Source organism: Naegleria fowleri (assembly GCF_008403515.1).
Source record: "Naegleria fowleri strain ATCC 30894 chromosome Unknown tig29, whole genome shotgun sequence".
Taxonomy (NCBI): domain Eukaryota; phylum Heterolobosea; class Eutetramitea; order Acrasida; family Naegleriidae; genus Naegleria; species Naegleria fowleri.
This window is the reverse complement of record NW_025407961.1, coordinates 406,017-428,995: the sequence shown is the minus strand read 5'-3', so window position 1 is coordinate 428,995 and position 22,979 is coordinate 406,017. Positions and strand designations below refer to the sequence as shown.

The window sequence follows — 22,979 nt, the reverse complement described above, 5'->3', positions numbered from 1 at the left end:
TAGTGATGATGATGATGGTGATTGTGAGAAATTTGAAGAATGATGACGAAAGAAAGAGTATATATATTTGACACAAGAGTCAAGACACGTCTTGAACGTGAGTGATGATGATTCCAGTGGTGGTGTTACCGAATAACAACAAGGGGATGAGATAGTCCGATGATCGATGTCAATACTCGAGAATATGCACACCAGGTAGAAGAGTGCAAAGGTATTGACTCCTAATAGGGAGTTGTGTGGTGATGATAACTTCAAAGACGAACTGATATGAATCAATCAACCAACAGAACAGGGAGTGAAAGTCGTTCCTCAGGCAATGAGTGTATGTTGTTGGAGATTCTGGTGGTGAGACAGACTTGATATTTTTTGAGTGTTCTTTTTGAAAACAATTTGACTGAAGTGATTGACACATGACGTCAACACAGAACGGAAGGAGGTCTCTCTCTCACCGGAAGAGAAGACAGAAAGGCCAGAAAAGTTTGGTTCCCTTATAACGACGATTGATGATGAAGAACGTTCTTTGCCGTATTCAAAGAACAAGTCTTTCTCTTCTGAGTAATGCTTTTTTTATGAAAAGTTGCAAAAGTAGATACCAATCTAGTGTTTCTTTTCCGATGCTGCATGAAGTTTCTTGAGATGTTCCAGTTTTGTTTGTTTTTGTTGTTTGAATAAGTCCTTCAGTTGAGCGTTGTACTCCTTCTTAACTTGTTTGTTTGTCGCAACGATTTTACGAAGAGCATCAATGATTGTTTCGCTTGGTTTCTTGTGGCCATATCTATTTCTCATCTCAGTCCAATATCTTCTGATTTGATGCATATCGAATATGGCTTTCCTGTAAATTTCGTTTCCTGTGGCCGATCTAGATTCTTCTCCTCTCTTGAATGCTTCACGATAACATGCTTCCAACAGCAAAAAGAAAACAGGCTCCTTGGCTCTGATGGACGTGTTTGGCTTCAAGTGATTCTCATAGAGATCATACATCTTGCTGTAATTGTCAAACTGGAGATATTTCTTGAGAATGTTGACGTATGTTTTGTCATTATAACTTATTTGCTCATCCTCCATTTGCTTTCTAACAATTTCAACTTGTTCAACGGATGTACAAGCTGTAATCATCATTGAATAGAAGAGAGTCAAAACTTGTGAAGGATTTGATTGGCTCATATCGGATCCTGAAGGGATGATTGTGTAAACTCGTTCCTTGACAATATCCAAAATTCGAGCACATTCTTCATAGTTTTGAAGAAATGAATTCACTTTCATCATACACGCATACATGGTGTAGTCGACCTTATCTTCTCCATAAGTTGATTTAAACTCCTCAAAATATAAGTTACACTTTTCCTTATCCAAAACGTTGCTCATGTTGTTTAGTAAATTTGTATACGCCTTTAGGATAATTGCTTCTCTGTTTGGAATTGATTCTCCTGCTTCTTCATGAATTTTCAACTTTTCTTTGAATTGTGTGAAATAGTCTACAGCTCTCACCTCCTCTCTTTTGTGTTTGCAAGAGTCAATCATGAAAACAAGCAAACTGAATGGAATATCCTTCAAGGAGTATTGTTCAAGCATCTTGTCATAGTATTTGTGAGCTTTCTCAGGCTTTTCTCCTTTAACCAAAGCATTTATGCAGGTGGTGTATGTAGCAAGGTTTGGGCGACTAACACCATGAATTCTCAAATCTTCAAATATATTTTCTACAGCTTGTTCAACTGACTCTGGATTTCTCTTATCCAACGCTGTTTGTGCTTTACGGAGGTACTTCTTTTCAACCATTGCTCTTGTTTCTTCTGGATTTTCATAGGAAACGGTAGTAATAGAAGTTGGTGTAACTCTTGTTGTAATACGGGTAGTTCCATTCACAATTGATTGAGTATGGAATTGATGTGTTTGCATAGCAGACGTTACCACTCCCCGACGCAATGATGATTTGCCTGCAACACCGACAATAGAGGAGAGAAGAGCAACATGATGAACGTTCTCGAAAGCCAATACTCGCTTCATTTTTTCTTTGGGCATTCATTAGAAATTTACAACGACCATCATGATGATGGAAAGAAAGAGGACCTTCCTTCTGAAACACTCGTTGTTTCACGAATTGAGTCATCGTTGCATCGTTGCTTGTACAAACCAACACGCCCTCTTTGAAAAAAACGATGCTTTACCTTTGAACTAAAAAATTGAGCCAACAACAAATCTCAGAAGGCCTTTCATGAAGGCATTACCACCATCATCGGAACACCGTTTTCTGAAAAAACAAAACTCTTTTTCATCATAGTAGCAACAATAATAACACTCCAAATTGTTTAGAGTTCCTACAACGAAAGGAATGAACAATTTCAGCAATAATTACTCCTTCTCATCATCCGCAAACAGCACAAGTTTAAACGTTGGAATAGGAGGCGTTCCTGCATCGTCAAGTAACGACAGTTATTCATATTTGAATACATCCGGATTGCAGTAAGTTGTACAAGTATCTGATATGAAGCGTTAAATAATATTACTTCCAAACATAACATGGTTAGCTCTTCGGAATTTTCTCCCTCTGTAACTTCCACCAATGTCATTAATCAACGAATAGTGGATGGAGGAAAGCCTTCATCGTTTGTAAATAATTATTACAATCAATATTTGTTCGGGAACGACGACAATAATTCAGAGGAAGAAGAAGACGATATTCTGCTGCCTTTCAGAAACGCTGTTGTTTATAGCCGTTCAGAAGATCACCAACGACACTCAAAACATGTTTTTGAATTTCTTGTGACATTACTTTGCTTGATACCAACAACAATTTTCATGACAACGTGTACTAGTATTTATTTACAAATTAATTCCATTAGTGGAGGCGACTCTGTACAACTAGAAAAGAATCTCGACAATTTTTTGCATCCTCATTTACTCTCTATCAATGCTTTAATAACCACTATTGAATTTATCAAATTTGTGGTGGTTCTACTTTTTTCTGCAGTGTTTGCTTTTGGTATTAAGGTAAGTATTACGAAAATAATAATTAATATTTACTTATTTTACATAAACAATATTAAAATACACTTAATTACTGCAGGTCTATACTTTTGATAGCCAGTTAACGGGGGGAATTAAGAAGAACCACAAATTCTTTCAATGTTTTCAAGAGAATCTAACAGGAAATCCATTTTGTTGTCTTGTAGGGCTCAGTTGTTGCGTTTTAACCGGCTATATCATTTCTAATATTTTACTATCCTATTTAAATATTTCGTTTTTTATCACAAGCATTACTCCAGAATTTTCACATGCCACCAATCTGAAAATATCGTTCCTGATTAATTTTGTAGATTGGATTTTGTTTTTGACGTACTTTTTAGTATTTTACAAACTTCAGCAGCGTCAACAAAAACTCACTCTAGAAATACACGAATCTACTGATGATGAATATTACGAAAGTGATCACGAAAATAACGGTTTTACATCTCGTTCCTCTTCAGATACCACAGCTTAACTCTTTTTTTGATGCTATTTTAAAGAAAACAACGATTTAGTGAGGTAAGGGCCATGCTTTGCCGCCATTACAAAATCTTACACTTCTAACAAATGACTATACATGTAAGCAAGACCTGTTATACCATCCCCAAAATACATGTGACAATTTCAATCTTACTCATTTCCAGCATTTAATTAGAAATTGGTCATGTTTCAACCAAAAAAAATGCCAAGAGAAAGTCGAAATGCAAATCCGCAACATCATCAACCTGCATCGAAACCTCAAGGTGCCGTCTCCACTACATCCCGATATCAACCCTATCCAAATAAAAGAAATATTGAATCTGAAAATTATAAATCAAACGATCATCATCATGAAGAGAAAAAAGGTGCTTTCCGAACTAGTGATGACGGAGTGAATGCATCGTATGGAAAAGTTCCGACTGATAACATTTCGAAAACAACAATGAACACTTTAACGCGAAATGACTCAAAACAACAACACTCAAAATCTACAGCACCTAATTTAAATGGAAAATCGAATTCTTCTTCAGAGAATATGTATCAAATACAAAGAGAAAGAAATACAAGTAAATACGGAAAAGCATCAAATATTGACGACGATGATCTCATCATTCCCACCGTAGAAGATGATGAAAATTTACAATTAATGAAAGCACTAGGTTTACCCACTCAATTCGACACCACACATGAAAAATATGTTCCAGGAAAAGCACACCATTTGAGTGGTGTAAAAATCACCAGCAAACGAAAAGTACGTCAAGTCATGAATCTCAAAGACAAGCCAACCCACAACACCAATAAACCAAGATTTCAATAACTCAAAAGCTTTTCAATCTCATATGCTTGAGTTTGGATTCACTCACAAAAAAAATGTCCAACGCAATCGTCGCATCCTCTTCATCGGCACTCGCAGGTGGAGAGAATGTTTCTTCGTCATCATCCAATTCCAATAATATTATTAATAATAATAACAACACCACGACTCCTCTTGATTCAGCTCAACAACAGCTATCAACTCCCGAGAGTATTATTGGATATTTCTCGTCCAAGATTACGCTTTTAAATTTGCCATCATCAAACAATAATGAGAGTGATATGATCAACGCTGCGTACAACAAGATCACCCGAGAAGAGTTGGAGAGGAATTTTAGCGATATTTCCAACAAGATATTATCCAATGACCAAGTAGCCTTTTTGGTAAATTCTTTCTTGGTTGATTTGTTCATTCGTGAGAAAGTTTCTTCCGAAAGTGAAAATCAAATGTATCAGAATTATCTCAGAGTTGCCTATCACTTGTTTTTGCTGAACACAAAAACTGATTCCAAAAACTCTAATTTGGATTTAGTTTTATTACAACATGTTCCAGTCTTCCTTTATATTTATTTTGAAACAAAGAATGTTTCTAAATTATCTGAAATTCAATTATTGTTTCTATCTAAAATAGAATCTATATTACTATTGTTCTTTAATACTGAAAATATAAAAAGAAGAGAGATGCCTGAGAAGGAGAAGACTATGATTTTTTTGGCTAGCTCAATCGAGGGTGTGAAAACCAAATATAATAATGGTGAAAAGCTGCCTTCATTGACAACATCATCAAGCTCCAAGGAGTTGCAGTCATCATATAATAGTTTAATTCTTGGATCATCACATGCTAACGAAGATTTTTTCACAGGTGTTGCTCATAGACAACTCTATTTAAGAAATGAGATGGCAACAAATAATGAATCATTGTCACCTCTTTATTTTAGAGATTATGAAATTTACTCCCCACTTTTAAATGAAATCAATGAAAAAGTGTTGAGTGTTGTTTGTCAAGTATTTGCCAGTAGACTAGAGGTTTTGCCTAAAAGCTCAATTTTTACTTTCTTGAGAGTACTCTATCAATTGACATCTCAACAAGTACCATACAGAGTCCCAACATTAGAACAGGTGAGCATTATCAAAGAGAGAAATGCTGAAGCTAAGAATATCATGGAAGAGAGCTTGAAGGTGATTAAGGAGGATCTCACTGGTCACTCACACAATGATCCTTCAAACAGCAATGTAAAATCTCGGACAATAGATGTAATTAGCGATCTAGACATTCAAGTGGATGTTGAGAATAATAATTCTCAAAAAACTAAGAAGAAGAAACTATACTACCATGAATATCTAACTCAACTTGATCAAATCACTTTGTATTCAGAACATTATGGTGATTCACTTTTTGAAAGCCCAAGCACCAACATCACCTCTGGAATCTTTGGGGCAGACAGAATATTCCTCCAAGAATCTTTTATCAATGATGCGATAGCAGTTCTTAAATATTGCGCCCACAATATGGAAAAGCTGACCGCAGTTTCACTCTTCAAAGATCTTTTCTCTGTCAGTTCAAATAATACGATCAAGGATGTAAAGCCAATCATCATCGAGACATTGTATGCTGTGTATTTGCGACTGGTTTATGATTTCATTGATTCAAAATCCCTAATTCAGATGCAAGCGATTCTAAAGTTGTTAGATTGAGCATAAATATTTTGTTTTTTAATGTTGTCTGAAAGTGTATTACAGAATTCAACTCCGTGACAGAGAGAAGATCAAAAATCAGGTTGTTGAATAATTTGATCTTCCTCGTTGCTCATTAGTCTTTGCAAGTGGGGCTGTATTTCCTTTGGGTCAACAATCATTTTAAAGTGAAGACCTTCTGCCATAACAAAAAATTCAGTAGGAACAACTTTCTTTCGACTTACGTCAAAGACGTTCTCAATTTCGTCCAAAAATTCAGATGTTACTTGTTTTCGTTGTTCATGAGGGCTTTCAAGGTTAAGTTTAAAAGCTAAGAATAAACAAGCGGCAGCTATTCGTTTTCTGTTAGCCTTATGGACTAGATTCTTCAAAATCATTTTCTCAAGATACACAAAAGCGACGGCTGCAATTGCTAATTCTTCTGGTCTTTCTCGTAAAACAACCTTCACAATTTTTCTTTTCAGGTTTCTAATCTTGGATAGTGTTAATAAACAATTTTCATGTTGTTGTCTGAACTGTTCGTTCAAATCCTTCTTTAAAGCTTTTGATTTTAAAAAGGGGATTGTTGATGTCATTAAACCAGGAAAAGTCATTACTTTTCTTTTGCTTGCTGTTCTGATATTTGGGTCATCTAAAAATAATGGATCATATATTGATTGAGCAGGCTCTAAAATATAGGCCCTGTAGCTCGTTGGTTTTTTGCTGTAAGTAATTGCCTCTAGCTCCATTTGCTTATTAATTAACTCTTCCAATGAAAGAGTTGGAGGTTCTAGATTAGCATGATCCAAAGGTGAGTTAGAAGTTCCAATGTTTGTACTTGGCAATGGTGCGTTTCCAACAGACGGCACGTGTTGAATTGTGTTCGAGGGTAGGGATTTCTTTGATCTGATAAATGAACAAACTAAAAAGGGTACTGGAGCCGATTTATCCATGAAATGTAAACGACGTATATACTCGTCATCATTTGGCTCTTCAATTTCTTTTTGATTGTCACTATTGCTGTCATTATCCTCAATATGAGAAGCGTTAAATACTTCCTCTAAAGAGTTAATCTTCTTGATATGTCTAGGAAGAGTATGTTTTGGTTGATGAGTAGAGGGACGTTTTGTTGGAGATAATGTTACATTATTCTGTGATTGTGACGTTACTTCTGGCTTTGGAGTCTCTTCTGCCTTCTTCATTGGAATGTTGCTCAAAAAGTCAAGAGCCTTTTCTTTAGTTTTAGATTTGTTAGAATGATGGTGGTGTTTAGGGTGATTGAGGTGTTGCTGGTGATATCTGTGGTGATGATGTTGCTTTTGATGCTCTCTTCCAGATTCTTGTGGTAAATGATGACCGTTTGCCCTTGAACCAGCAGAGGTGACATTGGATGAAGAATTATTCGTAATTTTTGAAGTTTCTCCAATAATTCGATTGGCAACGACTGTGGGGTGACTTTTAGGAATATTTACAGTGAGTTTGTTTGATCCATTGTTATGATTACCAAGTGATGAGTGTTCATCTGTTGGTTGTTCTACAGTAATAGTGATTAACGAAGGATTGGTTGGCTCAGAAATATTTTGATCAGTAGAGACGGCGGATGAAGCACGAGTTGTTGTTGGTAGAAGGTTGTTGGTTGGTGTTGGTGGGTAGGAACCAGTGCTGGTCGTGGTAGTTTTACTCGTGCTTTCTCCGCTACTGCTACTCCTTGGTGTACTGGCAGTGGGAGTTGGTGGTGTACGTTGAGAAACGTTGTTGTTGTTAGTTGTTGTTGTTGGAATGTGTGTTGTAGGAATGTTGTTCAGAAAATTGAGTGCCCTTTTCTTCTTCTTTTCATGATTGGCGTTCTTATGAAATTTACTTTGATGATGGTGATGATTATTGGAAGATTTTTGACTTGCTTCTCTAGAAGGATGGTTGTTTGAAGTGGCGTTGGTACTGCCACCTATAGAGGCTTGGCTTTGGTGGTGCACATTGTTGGACGGGTTTGGAGGCTCTAAATCGCCACTCGACCCCAAATCATCAGGAAGATCACTTCCTTCAGTACTGCTTCTTGACGGATGAGTGAAAGACGGCCTGGATGTTGAGGCCACTGATGATGTTTGATAAACAATATTCATGATGATTTGAAACGTCTATTATTGTTGTTGTTGAATATTAATGATGATCACACAAAACCAAATCTTCGGTCTGTAGGCAAGATCAAAGCGTTCTATTTGTTTTTATGATTGAAGATGGTGGTGTTTGATTCCGATGCGGATGTAAAGAGCCTTCAAAACAACAACTCAATATTGTGCGACACGTGCGGAATGATGAGAAATTTTCTATTTTTTTGGTGCAGCAACAACTTCGATCTTTTTATAGAATTTTGATTGTTTAGGAAGTGTTATAAACAATCATTAATTCTTGCATCTATAGTGGCATTCCCTACAGCAGTGTCTTTATGGCAACGTTTCATCATTGATCAAAAGCAAACATTGAGATGCTGAGATAAAGTTTGGAATTTGGATGTAAGGAAACAAGTCTGAGTGGTGTGTCTTTACCGCCAACGACACCTGGGAACTCGACTTTTGCAAACAGCAAAAAAAAATGCAGAGCGGCTTTCGATTTTCAACTCAAACAAATGGCCATGCCTGTTGTTCAAGAATTTTCAAAGAAAAAAAAGAGCACTCTCGCTCAAGATCGGATCCATATCAATAATATTCTAATCTATTTCTCTAATCTCTAATATCATGTATAGTTGTAAAATGTCCAACAATAATCTTTCATCCAATAACCTGATGAATTATAACAATATTAATTTCTTCACAGAGGTGACCAGTATGATCAACCAACAAGTGACCGTTCCTGTTTCCGAGATGGTGCATCATCTCCGAAGATACCATCAACTCTGGTATACAGATTTAGGAGACTTTTGTGTTTCTTACGACATGTTCACACAAGAATTAACCACAACTCAATGTAGTGAGATCATGTTCCGAAGTATTGTAAGCTTCTTCGAAGAATCCCACAAAACCATGGCAGAATCTTGTTTATGGTTGATGAAGACGTCTCGCAACGCCAACTACTATCACCACAATCAGCTATCTACTTTAGGGTGGCATCGTGCGAGCAGCTTTGATCTGATATTCAACATGCATCGTCATGCTTCTAATTATAATGATGACGATAGCGATAACGAACCAGATTTTTGCTGAAATAAAAATCAACCACATTATTTAAAAATGTGAGGTTAAGTCCATCATAGCAAACTTTGTCGAAGAGTCACCATAAAACAAGAATGAAGTCAGGATTGATGGAAGAACAACATGGGGTTGTCAACAATTCTAAAATACCTAGAACAACTCTCTCTTAGAAGTGCCACTGTATGTTTTATCTGAACCTGACAAGACGCGTGGTTCAGGGATCTGTCAAAAGATCCGTTATTGAAATTGAAATTACTGAATTTCACTGTTTAATTCACAATTATTCAAGAGTTGTACCACTCAAATTTTATTATCAAATATTTTCAAGAAAGCGACATTTACTCAATATTGACTGACCTTGTCTTCTTCTTTTGTTCCTCAACAATCTTTGGAACACTCACTCTCAACACACCATGTTCAAGATTCGCCTTAATGCCATCCAAATCTGCATTCGATGGTAAGTAGACAGTTCTTGAGAAGGTACCATGCGATCTCTCCACACAGTGATAAGTCTCGTTCTCTTCTCTGGTCTCCTTTTTCATTTCACCAGAGACAGTGAGTGATCGATGTTCCTCATCGACATCAATCTTAATGTTTTCTTTGGTCATACCAGGAACGTTACACACAATCTTGACTTCACGATCAGTCTCGGAAACGTCAGTGGTAGGTCTGAATACGGAGACCAAGCGATCATCGTTTCTGTCGAAAGCAGTAAAGAAGGGATCATCAAAGAATGTGTTCAACCAATTACTTCTTGGGTGAGCCTTGGCTAATTGTCTGTTGTGATGGTTAGTCATCTTTACACCTTGCTTTTATGATACAGATATTAAGTTGTTTTGTTTTTGAGTTGTTGTTGTTGTTGATCTGGACAATGCTTTCACGCTATTCGTATTTATACTCTTCAGTTCACCTTCCGAGATGACTTTTTTGTTCCCGAACGTTAAATTTACTTAAACTGGAAATAGATAAAACTCAGGACCTGAATTGGCTAATCCAATAATAAGAGAATGCTGTAGTGTGGTTCAAAAATTCCGATGGCAGTCTCGGAATTGAACAGCATTGTCTTGTTCCTTTATTCTCACCTTTACAGATCTCTCTTGATGGATTTCTTTTGACTCTCAATACATTATGGTCACCAATTACAAACCCTATAAAATAGAGATGGTGGTAGAGTCGTCAGCGCTTATAAGCACGTAGAACTTGTATCGTCATTGCTTGTTGCAACCACCTGTCTGGAAAGAATGGGATGATTCTGAACACATTTCACTCGAGAGGCAAACGACAAGGTTGAAATGGTCTCAGAAATACTCTTTCGATCAGGTGAAATGTTCGCAAACATGAGTGTCTTGGAATTTCCTCCAATCATTTCTTGAAGCATGCTGCAAATTTTGTAACGTCAACTGAACACTCATAACAGTTCATAGTATGATACTTACAGGGTAAGCTTTGAATTTCTGTAAGGCACATGTTTTTGATGGGCAGAAAGTGCTGCAATGACATCTCCCAGTGAAGAAAGACTCTTGTTGATATGTTGAGCTTCCTTAAAACGTTCTCCTGTTGAATTGGATTTTGAGACTCTTTCAGAACCAGCCAAGTCTACAAATGCAATCTTACTTTCTTTTCTGTAATGCTTTCCGTTTGGATTCAATGAGTTGGGTTGTGTGGTGCCCTCAATGATTAGTTTTATGGTAAATATTGTGTGTGAACGAGAGGACTGATCATTCATTTCTGTTTTAAACACTTGTTTTGCTTCATTACCTTCGTCGATGAGAGTCAGTAATTCTTCAGGAGTGCGAGCCATTATTTCAGTACAATTAGTGACAGACATTTTTCCATTTTTTGATTGTCGTAATTGAGGTTTCTTCTTTTGAGTTGCAGTTACATTTGAGAAGCGATGTTGTGGGTCAATCAATGAAACAGATTCATCGAACAAGTCATATAAATTATCTAAATACAATTCCACCATACTGCAAGATATTGAGAAGGTTTCTCTTCTTGCTCCTGTTTGCTTCTCCAGTGTGTTGTACAAGTACCGTGCAGTTCGTTGTATCAATCCGTATTGTACCTTGTCACCATGAATTGTAAAGGTCTTATGTACATACATGTGATGATTCAGTGTGAAATAAAAGTTTAAAATTTCCTTACCTTTCCAGAACCTGTTTGTCCATATGCAAAAATGCATAAATTATAACCATCAAGAGCACTTTGAATTAATGGCTTTACATGTTCAAATACATCTTCTTGAGTGGAGTTTTCATCCAATACTTTGTAAAATTCATGACTTTTAGATCCAAAATTTTGAGTGGCGACAATGATTGTATTGTCATCCTTGATTTCCAAGCGACCCTGCATCAAGTCAGTAGGTTGTTCATCCTCAAGTAATGGTCTGAGACGTACAATTACTCGAATGTTTCCCTTCATATCTTCCACAAGGTTATGCAATTGTTTACGTTTCTTGACTTCTTCATCCATTAACTCTCTTAGAGAAGAATAGCTGATCAGTAAATCGTTAAACCGTTTCTCGATCAGAGCTTTTTCTTTTGCAGCTTCCATCATTAATGTCGCAGTATCGTAGTCTCCTCGAGAAAGTTTAGCAATTTGATTTTTCAACGTCTCCAACGCCAGATCTGCTGATTCAACAAATTTTCGATCACATTCAATTTTGTTATTGGCAACTTGGAGTTCGGTCTCCACTTGATCAATAATATTTTGAGCTTCTATTCTTTCTTGTTGTTGAGAAAGCTTTAAAATTTCAATCTCTTCAGCCCAGTTTTTTAAAATCATTTCCTTTTCGCGATTCCAACTCACTTGTTTTTCGAGTTCCAGTCTGTTCTTCCAAGCTTGAGAGTCTGTCTCTGCTGCTTTTTTAAGGTTTGAAATCTCCTTTTCCAATTTTGAAATAATTTTATCCTTCTCAATTAAGGCCTGTTGATGTTCCGACAGTATGGATTGTAGTTTCAAAATTTCCTCCTGTTGAATAGATGTCACTAAATGGTTGGTTGAAGGATTAACAGTGGACATGTTTGCGAACTGCAATAACTCTTTTCTAAGCCGAGTATTTTCCATCATTAGCTCTTGTCTATCTTCATTGGCTTTCTGAAGAATTTCTTTCTTTTCTATTGCATATTTTCTCGCCAGTTGCATCTTTTCTTCCAAAAACTGGTTTTTGAGGAGCGTGATCATGGATTCTCGTTCTTTTTCCAATGTTGATTCTTGTGTTACCATTGATGACAATGAAACTTCTTTAGGTAAATTTTCCATTGTTTTCGTTGAATTATTAAGTGGCACGTTTTTTTCTGACGTAGTAGTAACTGTTGATAGATCTTTGATTAATGAGTAATCTTGAGACGGTTCTTCCTCTTTCTTAGTTTGCATCTGTGGTGAAAGTTGAAGCATTGATTCATCCTTAATAGATGCTGTAGCAGTTGTTTCAAATTCTGTCTCCAAAGATGGATTTAAAATGGTGCCATTCCTTTGTTGTTGTGCTTCAATATTTGCCGTCATTTGCTGTTCGAAAATATCCTGTTGAGAAATGTGCACAAGAAACAGTATGGTGTTTTCGTTCAAATCTAACATTCTTCCCGTAACAGCATCATCAAGAGGTTTAACCGATAGTGTATCACATGGTGCATAGAGTGCTTGTTCCTCCACAGGGATGTTTACAACTCGGAATAAATTCGATTTAATTTTCGACACTTTCAGTTTGTTGACATCTTTGCGTTTGATGAGAATTTTGTAATTCTTTTGTGTTGAAGTGCAACAGACGGTGAAGGAGAACTTATCGGGCGAGACGTTGGGCGACTGTTGTGAAGCTATTTCTTCCAATCGATTTTGTTCGGTTGGATTCTCTGTGGTGATGGCTGGTGTTTGACTTGAAGAAGCATTTTTCTTTAGACTGAAAGACACTCGTTTGAAATTGGGAGTCTTTTGAGGTGTCTTGTCGGAAATAGAGAGGTCCTGCTTCTTGCCGATTTTGATATTAGAATTTCCTTGCACTTCATTTTCTATATTGTCGTTCATGATGTGATCATTCGAAATGAACGGTTGTGGTTTCAGGCTTTGATTTGACGTAGTTTTTGTCCCAACAGGGGTACTTAAACTCTTCCTTAAAGCCCAAGCTCCTGTTTGTTGCATTTTTTGAGGTTTATCTATTTATTTTCAAAAGTTAAGGCGGGATGTTGAAATTTTCAAGCCTTACAAAAAATGGATCCAGCAGAAGAATCGTCTGTTTCAACTCCTCTTTCATGCTTTCAAGGTTTGTAATGACATTTATATTGGTAATTCGGTTATCCTTCCAAACAGAGTTTAAATCAGACCTGGCAAGACATTTTGAAACAACATCAAAGGAGCTGGAGTAAGTTTGTCATAATTTGATTTATTTGAAAAATCTTGTTCCGATATTTTCAGAGAAATTGAAGAGGAGTATCAAGCACTGAAACGATTCATTCAGACGGAGATAGACTCGTGTTCAGAAGATCAGATCCAATTACTGCATGAGGCGGAGAACGTTCATCAAAAGATTGCTGCTTTTATGAAAAACATTCAATGCCATCTTCCGTCAATTGAGACGTTGCCTTCAAGAAAATAGGCTTTACAAAAATTTTCTTTAGTAAAAAGATCTCGCCAAGGTATCAAAGGAGACTTGTATCCGAATGATTGATGACGTTCATCCATTCAAATGTATTGCTTATTATTCTCAAAGCTTTTGAATGAGCCCAGATAAAACTGCCAAACGCCTTGTTTTGTTTTCAAAGAAAATAAAAAGAAAAAATGAGAAGTTTAAAATCTTTTCTGTCCTTGTCGAACAAGGTTGTAATGAACAACAACAAAACCTCTCTCAACAAACTTTCATCATGTGTTCAATTTAATTTTTATTCAACAGAAAGAACCACCGGACATGGAAGTTTAATTTCTGGTGTTCCTAAGGATCAAATTTCAAGAACTGTGAGAATTTATAGACCAAGCAAATCAGCAACACAACAAGGCATTTCTAAAACACTCAAGTGGAGAGTTGAATGGAAGAAGCAATCAGCACACGGAGAAGTGTGGCACGATCCTATGATGGGCTGGAATGCTACCAATGATCCATTAATGACTACCTATATGTATTTCAATTCTTTGGAAGATGCCATTGACTACTGTAAGAGTCAGGGGTTTGAATACGAAATTGAGGACCCAGAATCTAAGAAGAGCAGTGAACCAGAAGGAAAGTCTTACGCTTCCAAATTCAAGTACAGAAAAGAGGAAGAAGATTGGTAAATTTTGAATCGACTTTGGATCCTTTTGAAAAGAAGATTATAAATATGGAATTATTTATGGACAGTATTTGCCTTTTGATGTGCTCTGGGCACTTGTAATAAACACCATCAATCGATAATCATTTATATTTTCTATTGCGGAGGGGGATGAATGACGTGATGATGATGGAAAGAAGAAACAAAAAAATGAATTTTGCTTCCTTTCTTTCGCGAATAGAGACAACCATCGACAAGGCTCTTTCCACCTCCACAGATTCTTCTTCCGATACAACAACACAACAACAGCACGAAAACACAAAAACTCCAAGCAAGAATGTATCCACACCTGTCAAAAGTTCATCATCAGCTTTGTTATCCAAAACACCCTCCTCTGATCAAGTCAACAAACAACTGAAAACACCCACAACAACGCTAAATGGTGGCAGTACCACAAATGTTGCGTTTAATCCGAACCGATGCATTCGAGTCAAATTGGGAGATGCTTCACAGGAAGATCCAGAAGTGAAGGAGTTAAAAGAACAAATTGAAGCGTATGTTTCAAAATTCATAACAATAATAATTATTGAAATAATTATTTTAGATTGTCAAAAGCTTCTAAATATCATCAAGAACAATATGAAGAGGCAACTAAAACAATTAATGATTATTCAAATAAGATTAAGATTTTAGAAAAGGAAAAACAAAAAATTCAAACAAGCTTTGATGATTTAACAATGGAAACAAAAGAAAAAGAAAAACAATTCGACACACTTAAAGAAGAATTTAGCACCAGACTGGGAAAGGAGGAAAACAAGACAGCCATTTTGAGAAGAGATAAAGAACAGTTGAAGAAAGAGCTTCAGGCGAAAGAAAAAACCATATCAGATCTAACATCACAGCTTGAAAAAGAAACTCAAGAAAAAGAAAATTTAAAGCAACAAAAAGAAAAATTGGAACAACAATTAAAGGAACATGAACAAAAGAAGACTGAAGAAAAAATTGAGTTACAAAACTCGCAAATCACAACTCACTTAAAACAAATAGAGTCACTTGAAAAATCAGTCACTGAATTGACAAATGAAAATGAACAGAATAAGAAAATAATTAAGGATTTACGTAAGGAATACGACCTTGAACTTGAAATGAAATTGGCAGAAGTAGCCAAGAAGTACGAAATTGAATTAACTGAACTGCATAAAACGCTAGAGCAATTACGAGAAATGGTTTCAACTGTAAATAAGACAAGCGAAGAAAAAGTAGAAGTACTCAAAAAAGAAGCAGAGTCTTGGATGAAAAAGTATCGAGAACTTGAGGAGCGATCTCAAGAAATTTTCACACTGGTGCCCGATGCTACAAAGCCACTTTTGGAGCAGATTAACTCTCTTGAGAAAACGACAGCAGCCAAAACATCTTCATTCACGGAACGTGAGAAGAAGTATCAAGCCAAGCTTCAAATCGCAGAGAATAATCTCAAAATGTCAGAACAGGAGGTTATTCGATTAAACAAACTGAACGATAGACTCAAGCAAACAAATGTGGAATTGGAAAAGGAGGTTTCAGAGTTGAAGGAGACATTTATAGCTGAAAAACACAAATCCGATCAAGAGCGAACAAAGAGGATACAATTAGAAATGACAGTGAGCTCGTTACAGAGCTCATTAGCGAGAGCGCAAGAAGAAAATAGATATTTAGATCAGCAAATGAACGAACTCAACACGACAATATCCAGGCTTAACTACGAGATTGAGGTTCTATCACAGAACAACCACCACATATCACTTCACGATAAACATCCAAGTCATCGATCTCCAAAAACGCCAAGTCCTGAAGCACAAAGTCCTGAGTCTTTGGTGATTGAAAAAACTAATGTCAACCAAGAGGCAGGATTGTCATCACCTACAACTGTTAACTCGAGTTTACTGGCTCCAACTGAGTTAGAAGAAGAATTACGGCAGAAGGACTTGAAAATCAAAACACTTTATGAGAAAATTAGAGAATTGGAAGAAATTAAGGACGATCTGACAGAACGATTGTCCATGTACAAACAGACAAATCAAACTCTCGCAAATGAAATTAAGGAAAAGGAAATATTGGTCAAACAGGCCAACGATCTGACCTATCGATACGAAGCAGCTTTGGATTTGATTGGCGAAAAGGAAGAAACACTTCAGAGTCTCCAAGAAGAGTTTAAATATGTGAAGGAGACGTTTAGAAATCAAGTTAATGATCTTTTGAAAGAAATTGAATCACTCAAGTCCGTCAAGTAGATGCCACGTCCATTAATTTTTAGGATATTATGCAAATGTGAAATATTTCAGTCAACACACTCCCAAGTCCATAATGATGTACAAACGCATCTCTTGGCCATCTCCACTAACCATGCTGCAACTTTGGCATGAAGAAGTAAATGTGTTGATCACTCTGGAATGATTTGAGTTGTCACAAAAATATAATTTCTAGTTTTCACTTCCTTCACTGTATCGACATGTAATCCAAACAATCGATCCAACCATAAATATCGTATGAGTCGTCCAACCCATCCAAAGAAAAAACTTCGTAAATATTCTGGGCTGTAATGAGTACGATACGTTTTCTTTCTTGAATCTCCATTTAATACCACTGTTTCTCCATCATTTAGCCAAACCTCTGCTGTGAATCCCTTTTTATAATTAAAATTTCCAAAATCTGGATTCGCAATCATTCGACTTGGTCTATAGGTTGGTCGGTCATACATGAGTAAATCTTCATCAAATAATTTATCTTCATGATAGAGAGGTTCATTTCCGATCATGTAATTGTCATAATAACCTCTCCGATTTTGCATACTATTGTAATATGGATCGGAATAATTGTATGGTGGCGATGGTGTTGAGAGACCTCCATAGCCGCCATAGGGAGCATCATTGTAAAGATAGGAAGGAGACATGTCTTGATACGAGGAAGGAAGCATCATTCGATTCGTTCGTTGTTGTTGTTGAAAAGACATTTTTTACTCGATGATTTACATTGTTCACACGAAAAAGAATCAACAAATCAAACAAAGATTGTTGCAAAGAATCCCTGAGAGAGTGACTCATTCTCTTATTGAATGCTTGATTTAAAATAAGTTTGGTCATGAATGCCTTTCAGAGAGGACTTTGATGAAGTTCTTGTTGTTGGTTGACAAGTACAACTCCCATTCTCAATTTGAACAATGCACTTCAAGGTGGCATTTCATATTTTTCGCATTATTTAAAAAACATGTCTTCCTCGTCACCAGCATCTGGCTCACTCTTTACCCATCTCCATCCTGATCTCATCCTTTACATTTTTCGATATGCTCGTTGTTCACCCGAGAGAATTTGTGAACATCTTTTCTTTGAATCATCACTGGAATGCATGCACCGGTCAAAATGAAGTGTTTTGGGAACGACAATTATGTGGATTGCTCTTTCTATTCGTCCGTAATGAACAAAAAGAGTGTACAAAGGATCCATCCAAAAGCAAACACAAGAAGATTCTTCCTTCTAGTAATGACAATGACACAAGGCCACAATTGCATTGCAATCACCTTCTTTTATTTTACAACAAGTACTTTTTCAATCGAATGGAAATGAAAAATCTCTTACATCGACATCAAATATTTCGAATGATATTCAAAGAGATGCATTCAAAATTGTTGGATTTTATTGGATCAAAATCCATGATGACTGTGAATACAATCATGAATGAAGAGCGGTTGTTGGATCACAGAGGTGAGATAATCGATGAAAATGACATTTCTGTAAACAACAACAACAATTCACAACCAATAACACTCCTTTCGGATCCTTTACACCAGGGCGACAAAGTTAATGAATTCATTCACTCACATTCGTTACAAAATCCAAAAACAACTATAACTTGTCTCATCAAATCCATTTTTATCTCTTGTTACAACAGTATTAAGGCAAAAAAAAATGGTCAACATCTGAAGGAAGAATTAGGCTTGGTGGCTTGGAATGATTTTAATTGGAGAAGCACAGGAATTTTCAATTGCGATTACTTTGATAGTTTCAGTGAAATTGATTATCACTTGACCGTTGTTGGGAATGACTCTCTAGTAACCTCCATTGCAAAGCAACATTTGGATCTCTATTGGAAATTACTCTTACATTTGAAAGAAACCGATGAACAAAAGATTATTCGTTTACAAAAACGTTTTCTAACCAAATATACCGAAAAGAATGCCTCCATCGTGAAAGAAATGGTTACCATCTTACGAGAAACCTCCATTTCATTTCATGAATGTGTCGTTCAGGAAAAACCTCAAACAGTGTCACAATGTGTCGCACTTGATTGTATCTTTGATTCTCTCAGCTGTCAATTGAAATTCTTAGGAAAGGAAATGGCCATTCGAGTGATGAAATATCTTGTAGTAACATTCATGGTGGACTGTTTTTCACATCCTGATTTGTACATTGCTGCGAGTGTCTTTCAAAGTTTGAAAAACTATTTTGAGAAACATCAGACGTACAAACAAATATTTGAACAAACATTCGAGATTCACTATTCTAAATTGAGAAGATTGTCAATCAAAGCAAATGATGAAAGAAGCATCTTTTTATTGGAATTCATGCTAAATTCGTTACGATTTTCAAGTAATTTATATAGATATTTGATCTATAATCACAACACAGCATCCGATGTCATTCGACCTTACTATTCGAGTTTGAGTGCTAAACCAACACTTTTTTATATTGATGCCTTAGATGGCGAATATGAATATCGAGCTATCCTACTGCAATGCAAAGACGTGTATTTGAGACATGGTAAAGATGAAAAACAATTTTGGAAAGATGTAAAGAACGATCTAAGACAACTTTGTGGAACAAGAAATATTGAAAAATCAAAATCAATGTTCTATGTTAAACAACTATTTGAATCTTTAAAGGAGGCTGACGTTGTGACAAAATCAAACATGATCATGGAAGCGAAGAAATTGTTCTCTAGAGCATGGGGATTGGCAAATTTAGAAGCCTCCATTGAATGGACCAAGTTCTTTGTAAATGAGTTTAACATCTCTCCAGTGAAAATCACATATGAATGGACCAGTTTTTCTCATTATTTCACATCAGAGGAGATTTATGAATCATCAAAAAACTTTCCTGAAATGGACAACAAGAAGAAGAAAAAAGGTTCAAAAGAAGACATTGAATTTAAAGATTTGGATGGAGATTTTATATGTAATATGAACCCAATTTGTGACTTTGTGTTGTGTTGCAGAGTGGATGATTTGAAAGCCATGTTAAAAGATCAATTCTTAGCTCCTTATCTGAATGATGTTGTAACTGTTCCATTTCTTTATGACACCATTTATCCAAGACCAGTCGTTGCAGGTGATGAATCCATTGTGTATTGTGTGATCAATTATGATGACAAACACAGACTATATTTAAAGAAAATGAAATTGAAGCAGCTCATATTGGATCTCGTAGACAAGAAAGAACCAAAGAATTAAGGTAAATTTTTGTCGGTGTGTCATGTTCCATTTCAAAACCGCGGCTTTGTGAATTGCTCAATTAGAACCTAAATTTTTATTTTTGCAACTGAAAAAAATGAAGCCCTTCGCCTATCGGGAAAGAGAGGAAGATGATTTCGAAATCATTGAAACGTATCAAAAGAAAACAAATCATCGTAAATCTCATGGATCATCATCTTCCGAAAGCGATTTTGAAATAATTGAATCGTATCAAGATGTGTTAAAAAGAAGAGAGGCTGAAAGGAAGAACATGTATCCGCAGCCAAGTAACGGAATTGAGGCAGTTGGCAATCGTCGGAATAGTATGAACGATTTTCAACCAACGAGTCCGAGGGGCCAAATCAGCAGACCACCATCTGTTTCAATGAGTACTAATTCTTTCGTGTTATCAACTGGTGTTCCAAATCTTGTGGTCGATTCTCGATTGCATCAAAATTATGAAGTTTATAACTTCAAGCCTGATTTTGAGTTGGAATATATTAAACGAGTGGAGCATGAAATGAAGATGGAAGAAGAGGAAGAAAAGAGACGCAAGATCAAATTTAATTTACTATTACAGACGCTGAATACTAAGCCAACTACAGAGCGAAACCTAATGTCTCCGACATTAATGAATATCAATGAAAATATTACTCCTCTTCCACCAAACTCCTCAAGACCATCAAATCCTTCAATGACAACAATTCCACGAAACACAATCCAACCTGTACAAAGCTCAACAGAGTTTTCATCTTCTAACTTTTACTCGTCACCATTCAATATGCCTACTTTTCTGACTGAAGAAGAACGAGATAGTTATAAGCATGCTATAGAAATTGGATTTTCTCCAGATATTTCTACTTTTGCAACTGAAGCCTATAGGGGCGATAAAATTAAGGTCCTCGATTTTCTTGACAAGCACAAACAACTTTCAGAGATGAACTTTCAGGATTTGGACATACGAGAAGCATTGTTGTTAACAGACAGAAGTTTAGATCAGTCTTTAGACATGCTCGTTCAAAAGTCACCTAATCACTACCAGTCTCCCAATTTCCACACTTCATCCATGTCTCAACCCTCCTCCTTTGTAAATATGAACTCCTCTCAACTGAATCAAATAAATTATTAAAAAAATTTATTACGAGGCCTGTTTATACACTTCCAAGATCCGGATCCAGTTGGGATCCTAGTCAGAGGTCACAACTCTACAAGTAGAATCACAACCTAGATGTTCTTCTCTTGGTGTCGTAGGAAGCAGCGCTTCTATCAAGGTTCCTGGGGTCGAAATCCTTATCAATCACAGACCGTATTTTTTTGAAAGACGAATTGTTAAAAAAATGATGACAACCAAACAAGAGAAAAATGCTTCTCCTGAAAACAAGAAACTGAATCAATTAAACAAAGACGGAGCAACACCATCTAGCCAACAACAGCATACAAGTAAAGTGGAGCCCAACAATACTGCTTCTTTTCATCAGCATACCATGAACTTTTTATATCAAGCTGCAAATTTTATGGCTCATCGCGGAGCTAATTGCTTCGACTTGAAACAAGAAAACACCTCAAATATTACCACGTCGGATCTGCAAGTAAGCAAACATTACTCGAATACAATGAAGAAAATAGCAAAGAAAAATGTTCTGAGACTGTATGTAATCGAGTGAGACATCGGAGTTTGAAATTGTTCATATTTTAAACATTTGCTATTGAAATGGAATTGCATTCAATTTTTAATTATTAATTTCGAAAGTCATTCCAATATCAAACGAACTGTTTGTAAAAAGTGTGGAATGGTTTTTATTCCAGGAAAAACATGTACAGTGAGAGAGATTGAAAATGAAAATAACAAACAAATATATACAGAGTACAAGTGCAATTCATGTCAATTTTCGAAAAGATACCTAATCCCCAAGATCAGTAACCGATAGTTTCATGCATGGAAATTATTACACTATTGCACCATTCCAAAGTAAAGTCTACAATTCATGATTTCAAAAGTAATCATTCGTCTTGAAATATTTGATATATTACAATTAGGAAAGAATTTAGCCTCGCACCGATAGTCTATTTTTTGTTCCGAAAACTTCATCAGAGCACATTGATTATGAAGAGGTCTATAATTTGTTTGTCGATCAATTTGTAGTATAATTTTTCTTGTATTATTGGAGGGTTCGCTCTCTACGAATCCATCAATTACAGTAATTTGTTCAGGATTCCCTTCCTTCCCCATATTCGATTCAATAATTTCAAACGAATAGTTTTGTAGAGTTTCGTTCCTATAAATAGATAGAGTGTATTTCTTTCCGAATTTCCGTTGCCATTGACATTGTGTTATGCAACAGCAATTATTGTTCGGATCAGAGTTATCACATTCGCGAAGTTTAGGTCTTATAAAGTGATAAAATCCACAAATAGAGTCAAGAAACTGATCTTGTGTTGAAATTTGCAAAATACTTGTTTGATGATGTGGTGATGGTTGATTTCCCACATCACCATAACGGATGTGTGGAGATATTGGTATGGCTATGTTTGTTTGTTGTTGTTGTTGTTGGAATTGTGCTGCATGTTCCGTGCATGGCATGGTCAATTTCTTCTTTTTGATGCGCATCGTCAGCAGCAGTGAGGTCTCACTTGAAAAACTTCCAAAGCTTCGTTTCATTTTTTCTTGCGATGGCGCTTTCAAAAAAATGCCGTAACTGGTCCTGTGGTGGCTGACGAAAGTTAGTTTCTACGCCTTTATCTCGAGGTGCCTGCGAGAGATACCCAAGTCTCCTACGGGAACACTTGAACGTGTTGTATTCCAAGAATACAATGTGTTGTTACAATTTTTGACAAAGCCAAGTTGCACAATGTAGACAGGGTGATCGATATTATGGCAAGCCGGCAACTGTCTTGCAAATGAATCGAGTCGAGATACTATTAAAGAAACCATCAATGATGGTGGTCATAGGCTCGACAGCCTTCCTGCGGGGTAAAGGCTGATACACATATAAGATTCGGAGATGTTTCTAGATTCAACGAAGATTTGAATCTATATAGCTTAGGGATTTGCGTGCCTACTCTATGAGATCAGTGTTGAGATGAACCTGTTATGGGAATTCTGGGGGT

The 22,979-nt window shown here is 36.4% G+C and overlaps 15 protein-coding genes across 15 annotated transcripts; 9 read left to right on the top strand and 6 right to left on the bottom strand.

The window, feature by feature from the left end:
- Window positions 1–597: 597 nt before the first annotated feature.
- FDP41_002418 (uncharacterized protein) lies at window positions 598–2,004 on the bottom strand (the record flags this gene model as incomplete). The annotated part of the gene is made up of 1 exon (XM_044705610.1): window positions 598–2,004. One exon carries the CDS (start codon window positions 2,002–2,004, stop codon window positions 598–600), a length of 1,407 nt encoding a protein of 468 aa, XP_044563311.1.
- A 325-nt stretch (window positions 2,005–2,329) lies between these two features.
- On the top strand, window positions 2,330–3,478 carry FDP41_002417 (uncharacterized protein; the record flags this gene model as incomplete). The annotated part of the gene is made up of 3 exons (XM_044705609.1): window positions 2,330–2,460; window positions 2,526–2,988; window positions 3,065–3,478. 3 exons carry the CDS (start codon window positions 2,330–2,332, stop codon window positions 3,476–3,478), a joined length of 1,008 nt encoding a protein of 335 aa, XP_044563310.1.
- A 207-nt stretch (window positions 3,479–3,685) lies between these two features.
- FDP41_002416 (uncharacterized protein) lies at window positions 3,686–4,300 on the top strand (the record flags this gene model as incomplete). Its single annotated transcript, XM_044705608.1, has 1 exon — window positions 3,686–4,300. One exon carries the CDS (start codon window positions 3,686–3,688, stop codon window positions 4,298–4,300), a length of 615 nt encoding a protein of 204 aa, XP_044563309.1.
- A 53-nt stretch (window positions 4,301–4,353) lies between these two features.
- On the top strand, window positions 4,354–5,991 carry FDP41_002415 (uncharacterized protein; the record flags this gene model as incomplete). Its single annotated transcript, XM_044705607.1, has 1 exon — window positions 4,354–5,991. The coding sequence occupies one exon, from the start codon at window positions 4,354–4,356 to the stop codon at window positions 5,989–5,991; it is 1,638 nt and encodes a 545-aa protein (XP_044563308.1).
- Window positions 5,992–6,062: 71 nt separating this feature from the next.
- On the bottom strand, window positions 6,063–8,090 carry FDP41_002414 (uncharacterized protein; the record flags this gene model as incomplete). Its single annotated transcript, XM_044705606.1, has 1 exon — window positions 6,063–8,090. The coding sequence occupies one exon, from the start codon at window positions 8,088–8,090 to the stop codon at window positions 6,063–6,065; it is 2,028 nt and encodes a 675-aa protein (XP_044563307.1).
- Window positions 8,091–9,493: 1,403 nt separating this feature from the next.
- Window positions 9,494–9,952, bottom strand: FDP41_002413 (uncharacterized protein; the record flags this gene model as incomplete). The annotated part of the gene is made up of 1 exon (XM_044705605.1): window positions 9,494–9,952. One exon carries the CDS (start codon window positions 9,950–9,952, stop codon window positions 9,494–9,496), a length of 459 nt encoding a protein of 152 aa, XP_044563306.1.
- Window positions 9,953–10,338: 386 nt separating this feature from the next.
- FDP41_002412 (uncharacterized protein) lies at window positions 10,339–13,289 on the bottom strand (the record flags this gene model as incomplete). The annotated part of the gene is made up of 3 exons (XM_044705604.1): window positions 10,339–10,534; window positions 10,592–11,244; window positions 11,301–13,289. The coding sequence occupies 3 exons, from the start codon at window positions 13,287–13,289 to the stop codon at window positions 10,339–10,341; spliced, it is 2,838 nt and encodes a 945-aa protein (XP_044563305.1).
- A 69-nt stretch (window positions 13,290–13,358) lies between these two features.
- Window positions 13,359–13,743, top strand: FDP41_002411 (uncharacterized protein; the record flags this gene model as incomplete). Its single annotated transcript, XM_044705603.1, has 3 exons — window positions 13,359–13,410; window positions 13,458–13,509; window positions 13,563–13,743. The coding sequence occupies 3 exons, from the start codon at window positions 13,359–13,361 to the stop codon at window positions 13,741–13,743; spliced, it is 285 nt and encodes a 94-aa protein (XP_044563304.1).
- Window positions 13,744–13,925: 182 nt separating this feature from the next.
- Window positions 13,926–14,414, top strand: FDP41_002410 (uncharacterized protein; the record flags this gene model as incomplete). Its single annotated transcript, XM_044705602.1, has 1 exon — window positions 13,926–14,414. One exon carries the CDS (start codon window positions 13,926–13,928, stop codon window positions 14,412–14,414), a length of 489 nt encoding a protein of 162 aa, XP_044563303.1.
- Window positions 14,415–14,599: 185 nt separating this feature from the next.
- On the top strand, window positions 14,600–16,659 carry FDP41_002409 (uncharacterized protein; the record flags this gene model as incomplete). The annotated part of the gene is made up of 2 exons (XM_044705600.1): window positions 14,600–14,943; window positions 14,994–16,659. 2 exons carry the CDS (start codon window positions 14,600–14,602, stop codon window positions 16,657–16,659), a joined length of 2,010 nt encoding a protein of 669 aa, XP_044563302.1.
- A 149-nt stretch (window positions 16,660–16,808) lies between these two features.
- FDP41_002408 (uncharacterized protein) lies at window positions 16,809–17,378 on the bottom strand (the record flags this gene model as incomplete). Its single annotated transcript, XM_044705599.1, has 1 exon — window positions 16,809–17,378. One exon carries the CDS (start codon window positions 17,376–17,378, stop codon window positions 16,809–16,811), a length of 570 nt encoding a protein of 189 aa, XP_044563301.1.
- A 330-nt stretch (window positions 17,379–17,708) lies between these two features.
- Window positions 17,709–19,871, top strand: FDP41_002407 (uncharacterized protein; the record flags this gene model as incomplete). Its single annotated transcript, XM_044705598.1, has 1 exon — window positions 17,709–19,871. The coding sequence occupies one exon, from the start codon at window positions 17,709–17,711 to the stop codon at window positions 19,869–19,871; it is 2,163 nt and encodes a 720-aa protein (XP_044563300.1).
- Window positions 19,872–19,968: 97 nt separating this feature from the next.
- FDP41_002406 (uncharacterized protein) lies at window positions 19,969–21,000 on the top strand (the record flags this gene model as incomplete). The annotated part of the gene is made up of 1 exon (XM_044705597.1): window positions 19,969–21,000. The coding sequence occupies one exon, from the start codon at window positions 19,969–19,971 to the stop codon at window positions 20,998–21,000; it is 1,032 nt and encodes a 343-aa protein (XP_044563299.1).
- Window positions 21,001–21,208: 208 nt separating this feature from the next.
- Window positions 21,209–21,799, top strand: FDP41_002405 (uncharacterized protein; the record flags this gene model as incomplete). Its single annotated transcript, XM_044705596.1, has 2 exons — window positions 21,209–21,519; window positions 21,622–21,799. The coding sequence occupies 2 exons, from the start codon at window positions 21,209–21,211 to the stop codon at window positions 21,797–21,799; spliced, it is 489 nt and encodes a 162-aa protein (XP_044563298.1).
- A 23-nt stretch (window positions 21,800–21,822) lies between these two features.
- Window positions 21,823–22,530, bottom strand: FDP41_002404 (uncharacterized protein; the record flags this gene model as incomplete). The annotated part of the gene is made up of 1 exon (XM_044705595.1): window positions 21,823–22,530. One exon carries the CDS (start codon window positions 22,528–22,530, stop codon window positions 21,823–21,825), a length of 708 nt encoding a protein of 235 aa, XP_044563297.1.
- Window positions 22,531–22,979: the final 449 nt, after the last annotated feature.